We start from the raw sequence: 7,272 nt of genomic DNA, 5'->3' as shown, positions 1-7,272 counted from the left end.
TACTTAGGCATAAGGTTCTAACTGTACCAAAATGCTCCTCTCTCTATTCTCATAAATCATACTATTAACTGATTAATTTTACACTAAAAAAGTTTATAAATGAAACAAAAATAATTCAAAAATAGTAAAAAGGGAACTATTTTTCTTTTCGTAGTAAAAATGGATCTTACAGCTCGGATCCGTCATTCAACCAATCAAATATCGAGTAGATCCACCAGCAATCGAGTTAAATTTCGATTTCAATATATTATATTTCTCTGTCAATGAAACTTCTGATCTACGCACCTTTCTCTTCCCCAATTTCTTTAACGCACACTTAACACACACACACACACAGAGACAACTGCCCTTAACATCCGCACTCTCCCTTTTTCTCCCTTCGCCGATCTTCATACAAAATGCACTCTTCATTTTAGATCTGAGTTGAATTTGATCTCAAAAATTCAGTTAGGGTTTCAAATACATAACAGCAAAATTGATTATTGTGATTGTGTTGTGTGGAAATATAGGGGAATTTTTTGAAAGATGTTGACGAAGTTCGAAACGAAGAGTAATCGAGTCAAAGGACTCAGTTTTCATACCAAAAGGCCATGGATCTTAGCTAGTCTTCATAGCGGTGTGATCCAGCTTTGGGATTACCGTATGGGAACTCTCATTGATCGATTCGATGAGCACGATGGCCCTGTTCGCGGCGTTCATTTTCACAAATCTCAGCCTCTTTTTGTATCCGGAGGTTTGATTTCACTGTTTTTCGTTTTTTTTAAAAAAATTATGTACTGTTACATAGCTGTTAATTGGTGCTACTGATTTCATGATAGTGTGATAGAGTGTGGATCTACTGATATGTGTTGATGAATACATGTGTGATCTATGAAATCAAAATGCTACCTTTGCTGAATTAGTGAAATTGACGATTGGAATTTTTTCTAATTTGATCTCTGTGATCAGTGGTGTCGACTAGGAATATCATTCACATTATTTTTTCCTATGCATCTGAATTAAATTTGCGTGATGTATAGTTTTATTACTCTTTTGTTTTTGTATTGTGTATCCCAGATCAGGTGGAATGCCCATTGAATAATAGAAAATGTAGTATGATCTAACTTATTTTGGTCCATCGTAGAACGTCGTAAGAAATTTGGGCATTTTAATACTTTTTTGACAGAAGCCTCAAGTGGATTGATTTACGCAAGAGATATTTTAGATTAGTGTTAAAAAGAAAATCAGACACATTGTCGAAATCTGAAGGAATTGTGGACTCCTTTTTACGTTCAAGGCTCAATGCTATAACATCCATATTAATATTGATGATTAGTGAACTTTATGATGTGAAATCTTTTATATAGTTCTGCAACTGCCGTTGGGGCAATAAATTTACCTGTCATTGTTAAAGCAAATAAGTAAATAAATGAAGATTCAAGGCAGAAGTTTAACAGAATTGCAAGTCATTGTTGTCATCTTTGTTTTACATGTAAACATTTTAAAGCTAATGTCTTTGTGCACTTGCATAATGGAAATTCTGTGTTGGACTCTTCTCAGTATATTTAAACATTGTTAACTGCAGGAGATGACTACAAGATAAAAGTCTGGAATTATAAGCTGCATCGGTGCTTATTTACCCTTCTTGGACATCTTGATTATATCCGCACTGTTCAATTCCATCATGAATATCCCTGGATTGTCAGTGCAAGTGATGATCAGACAATCAGGATATGGAACTGGCAATCTCGCACTTGTATTTCTGTCTTGACTGGGCACAACCATTATGTGATGTGTGCCTTATTTCATCCCAAAGAGGACTTAGTTGTTTCTGCGTCATTGGATCAGACTGTTCGGGTCTGGGATATTGGTGCCCTGAGGAAGAAAACTGTTTCTCCTGCTGATGACATCTTGCGCTTGAGCCAGATGAACACAGACTTCTTTGGTGGAGTAGATGCTGTTGTGAAATATGTCTTGGAGGGTCACGATCGAGGGGTTAACTGGGCTTCATTTCATCCTACGCTGCCCCTGATTGTATCTGGTGCTGATGATCGCCAGGTGAAAATCTGGCGGATGAATGGTATGTTCTGAAATCTTAAAGTATTTTTGACTCCTGCTATAAAAGCTTTCTCACATATCTGTGGAACATTTAGCACCAAATTTTCTCAATTGGTTGTAAACATAAATTTAACAGTTTTATGCTATTTGACATATTTCACTGTTGTATATCGATCTAGCTGTAATAAGAGATTTTTGGTGGTCCACTTGGCCAGAGAATAGGATTTTTGATAAAGCTTCTCAGCTAGGGACTCCTTATTCAGTTGAAACTGACCCTTTATGCTGAGCTGTAGTTTCTTGGTACCCATAAAGAGACAAATGTTGCTTCTTAATTGTATTATGTAGAACGATATATCATGGATGTAACCTCAAGTTTTTCTTTTTTCTTGGAGAGGAATGCTCACCTCGAATTAAATTGATGGAAAACAAGTGCTGCTTCAGCTTGGATTAGGCTGTCAGCTGGTAGAACCATGAATAATTTAATGCGTTTGTTATATTAATTTTTTCAGGTCATCAAGTTGAGATTATATGTTGCTAACTGTGTTTGATATTTGCAGATACAAAGGCTTGGGAGGTGGACACATTGAGAGGCCATATGAACAATGTATCATGTGTTCAGTTCCATGCGAAGCAAGATATTATTGTTTCAAATTCAGAGGATAAGAGCATTCGAGTGTGGGATGCTACAAAAAGGACTGGTCTTCAGACTTTCCGCCGGGAGCATGACAGATTCTGGATCCTTGCAGCTCATCCTGAGATGAATCTTCTAGCAGCTGGTCATGACAGTGGGATGATAGTGTTCAAGTTGGAGAGAGAACGCCCTGCTTTTTCTGTGAGCAGTGATTCTTTGTTTTATGTGAAGGATCGTTTTCTCCGTGTGTACGAGTACTCAACTCAGAAGGAGAATCAGTTGATACCTATTAGAAGACCTGGATCAAACAGTCTGAACCAAGGTCCACGAACGCTTTCTTACAGTCCTACTGAAAATGCTGTTTTGATCTGTTCAGATGTGGATGGGGGTTCCTACGAACTGTACATCATTCCTAAAGACAGTTATGGTAGGGGTGATACTGCTCAAGATGCAAAAAGGGGAACTGGTGGATCAGCGGTGTTTGTTGCTCGTAACAGGTTTGCAGTGCTTGAGAAGAGCACCAACCAAGTCCTGGTCAAAAATCTGAAAAATGAGATTGTTAAGAAAAGCCTTCTTCCTACTGTCACTGATGCTATATTTTATGCCGGCACAGGAAACTTACTATGCAGGGCAGAGGACAGAGTTGTTATTTTTGATCTCCAGCAGAGAATTGTTCTTGGAGAGCTTCAGACTCCTTTCATCAGATATGTTGTTTGGTCAATGGACATGGAAAGTGTCGCTTTGCTTAGCAAACATTCCATAGTAATAGCCGATAAGAAGCTTGTGCACCGTTGCACTCTTCACGAGACAATTCGTGTCAAGAGTGGTGCCTGGGATGACAATGGGGTCTTCATATATACAACTCTCACCCACATCAAGTATTGTCTTCCCAATGGAGACAGTGGAATCATCAAAACCTTAGATGTCCCAGTCTACATTACTAAGATATATGGGAACACAATCTTTTGCTTGGATCGAGATGGGAAAAACCGTCCTATCATTATTGATTCAACTGAATACATATTCAAGCTAGCCCTGCTTAAAAAGAGATATGACCAGGTTATGAGTATGATAAGAAACTCCGAGCTTTGTGGTCAAGCCATGATTGCCTATTTGCAGCAGAAGGGTTTTCCTGAGGTTGCCCTTCATTTTGTTAAGGATGAGCTTACTCGTTTCAACTTAGCACTTGAAAGTGGGAACATTGAGATAGCTCTTGAATCTGCTAAGAAGCTTGATCAGAAAGATCATTGGTATAGGCTTGGGGTGGAGGCCCTTCGGCAGGGTAATGCAGGTATTGTTGAATACGCCTATCAGAAGACAAAGAACTTTGAGAGGCTCTCTTTCCTTTATCTAATAACAGGAAACCTGGATAAGTTATCAAAAATGATGAAAATTGCTGAGGTAAAAAATGACGTTATGGGTCAATTCCACGATGCCTTGTACCTTGGTGATGTTCGTGAGCGTGTTAAGATTTTGGAAAATGCTGGTCATTTGCCCCTTGCATATATCACAGCTACAACCCATGGGCTCAAGGATATTGCTGAGCATCTTGCAGAAGAACTGGGTGAAAATGTTCCATCATTGCCAAAGGAGAAAAAAGCATCTCTGCTGCTGCCCCCAACTCCTATCTTGGGTGGGGGAGACTGGCCTCTATTGATGGTGACAAAAGGGATATTTGAAGGTGGTCTGGATGCTACAGTCAGGGGTGGACATGAGGAGTATGAAGAGGCTGCAGATGCTAATTGGGGTGAGTCACTGGATATAGGTGATGTGGAAAATCTGCAGAACGGGGATATCAGTATGGTGCTTGAGGACGAGGATGGACAAGAAGCAAATGACGAGGAAGTAGGATGGGATCTTGAGGATCTGGATCTGCCACCTGATACTGACACACCAAAAACTGCTTCAAACGCTCGCTCTTCTGTTTTTGTTACCCCAACCCCTGGCATGCCTGTGAGCCAGATTTGGGTCCAAAAATCATCTCTTGCTGCTGAACATGCAGCTGCTGGCAATTTCGACACTGCTATGCGGTTGCTGAGCCGGCAACTAGGGATTAAGAATTTCTCTCCTTTAAAGCAATTGTTTGCTGATCTACATATGGGAAGCCACACACATCTGCGTGCCTTCTCCTCGGCACCAGTTATCTCTTTTGCAATTGAGAGAGGTTGGAGTGAGTCAGCTAGTCCCAATGTACGGGGTCCACCTGCGCTTGTCTTCAATTTTGGTCAGCTGGAAGAAAAACTTAAAGCTGGTTATAGGGCCACAACTGCTGGGAAATTTTCTGATGCGCTTAGATTATTCCTGAGCATTCTTCACACTATTCCCCTGATTGTTGTTGAGTCAAGGCAAGAGGTGGATGAGGTCAAGGAATTGATTATCATAGTGAAGGAATACGTTTTGGGTTTGCAGATGGAGCTTAAGAGGAAGGAATTAAAAGATAATCCTGTTCGTCAGCAGGAGTTGGCTGCCTACTTCACACACTGTAATCTGCAGCTTCCGCACTTGAGACTCGCGTTACAGAATGCTATGTCTGTCTGCTTTAAGGCAGGCAATCTTAGCCCTGCGGCTAACTTTGCTAGAAGACTCTTGGAGACAAATCCAACCAATGAAAGTCAAGCCAAAATAGCCCGTCAGGTTCTGCAGCAAGCTGAGAAAAATATGCGAGATGCTACACAGTTGAATTATGACTTCAGAAATCCGTTTGTGGTCTGTGGCGCAACATATGTCCCCATATACAGAGGCCAGAAGGATGTCACTTGCCCTTATTGTGCTACTCATTTTGTTCCAGCCCAGCAAGGACAGCTTTGTACTGTTTGCGATCTTGCAGTTGTAGGAGCAGATGCATCTGGTTTACTTTGCTCACCTTCGCAGGTCAGATAATTTCAGTTTTTTCACATCAGTTCTTTTGGCCATCATTCAGAAGCTTCCGATTCTACAATTAGAAGTTAGGCATGAGTATGAACGGACCTGCTTTTCATCGGATTGTACCTCTGGTTTATATCTGTTTTGTTTTTTGCAATAGTTTTATGAACCTAATTGCCCTTCTTTTTAAGTTTTATTATGATTACAATTTTGATTGTAATAAAGCATGTAAGATTGACTTGGACCTATTCTTTGAAGCATATTTTCACCTAGTTTGACAGGTCTAAGTAGCAAACCCAAAGAACTTGAATGCTGATCGCATCTCATAGTTCCAGTTTTTTAGTTTGACCTGAAAATGGAGCTGGAGATAAATATGAACGTTGGTGCAGAATTTAGGCATTGCCAGGTCCTAGTCACCCATATCTTCTCTTTAATATCACTACGAATTAATTTCATTTGGTGAATCATTGCTATTTGCAGTTTTAATTAAATCATACATTAATTTATATTGTTAGATGAGGAAAAGGTATCTAAACATCTTCAGGATGCTGTGTAAGGGATCTTATAAACGTGCTGTTGGCCTTGTAATAGTTTTCAGAGAATCATTACGGTAGTTCGTTTATTTGCTATAATCTCCTGGGTTTCCTTGGAAAAGGAATTCGATCGTACCAAACAAGTAAACAATTATCGAGGTAGTTAGAGAGACCAAGGACGTCTTCTATTCTATGGATTTGACTGTTGTTACTGGTGAGATTACTTACAAGGCCTTAACCATTTAAAACAGAGTTTCAAATGATTGTCAGTATTGCAGTTTCTGTGCAACTATTGATTGTTAGTATTATTTTGTTGGCGGTGTGGATAGATGGTAACACATACTACTCGATGTATTAATTTTATGTCGCTAAGCTAATCATCTTAAAATAATCATGTTACGTTGCTACACAAAACTTGCCAAAGAATTTATCAGCCCTATCAAGCTCCTGTATGGATAGGTGGTCAATTATTTTAAATGTTAAGAATGTGATTTAATTAAACAAAATAATTAAAATGAATAATTCATATCTACGGAGTATGTCTTTCTGTGGTGTCGTACCAACCTCAAGATCCTGTTACGAGACAGCACAAAAACATAGTTTGGGCCGAAAGTTTTAAGTCCCTATTCTCCTTGAATGGAGCATGCCCTTATCAGGGTTATTGACTCATCATTCACCAACTCAGTCTTCTCATGGTTTACATATGTCTTTTTATTTTTTATTTTTTTATAAATTATACCCATAAGAGTTGTGAGTATTGCGTATACTATTATATCAAAAGAGGTACAACAATAGAGGGGGCTATACCTGACTTCTTTGATATAATAACAGAAGACATTCCATTCGGATAAAAAAGAAATAGAGGTGTGAATAAAATTGCCATACCCACCTCTAGTATACTACAATGTACAATCAACTACTTGAACTATTACACAATACTCGGAACTCGTACGATGAGGGGTTTAATTTTCCTTTTTGCAATACTATAGAAAGAAAAGCTGGTAATGTGAGAAAAAGTTAAATAAACATACAATTTTTTTGGTAAAAGTTTCTTTATATTGACAGTTTGTATAAATTGAATGTTATTTTTATAAATTTGTTTAGAAGTCAGTAAATAATTTTACACTGGTAGAATATTTGAAAGCGATTAGATAAAAATACCTATTGCCGTATATCCCTGTCTATGAGCTCCAGTAACTCTTGCTTACT

The 7,272-nt window shown here is 38.8% G+C and overlaps 1 protein-coding gene across 1 annotated transcript; it reads left to right on the top strand.

Annotated features, from left to right (window-relative positions):
* On the top strand, positions 240 to 5,811 carry LOC109224859 (coatomer subunit alpha-1-like). The gene is made up of 3 exons (XM_019389416.1): positions 240 to 733; positions 1,565 to 2,059; positions 2,595 to 5,811. Exons 1-3 carry the CDS (start codon positions 526 to 528, stop codon positions 5,546 to 5,548), a joined length of 3,657 nt encoding a protein of 1,218 aa, XP_019244961.1. The 5' UTR covers positions 240 to 525; the 3' UTR covers positions 5,549 to 5,811.

The sequence above is a fragment of the Nicotiana attenuata genome, chromosome 4 (assembly GCF_001879085.1).
Source record: "Nicotiana attenuata strain UT chromosome 4, NIATTr2, whole genome shotgun sequence".
Classification (NCBI taxonomy): Eukaryota; Viridiplantae; Streptophyta; class Magnoliopsida; order Solanales; family Solanaceae; genus Nicotiana; species Nicotiana attenuata.
Note: the sequence above shows the minus strand (reverse complement) of the source record. Positions and strands in the feature narration are given on the sequence as shown.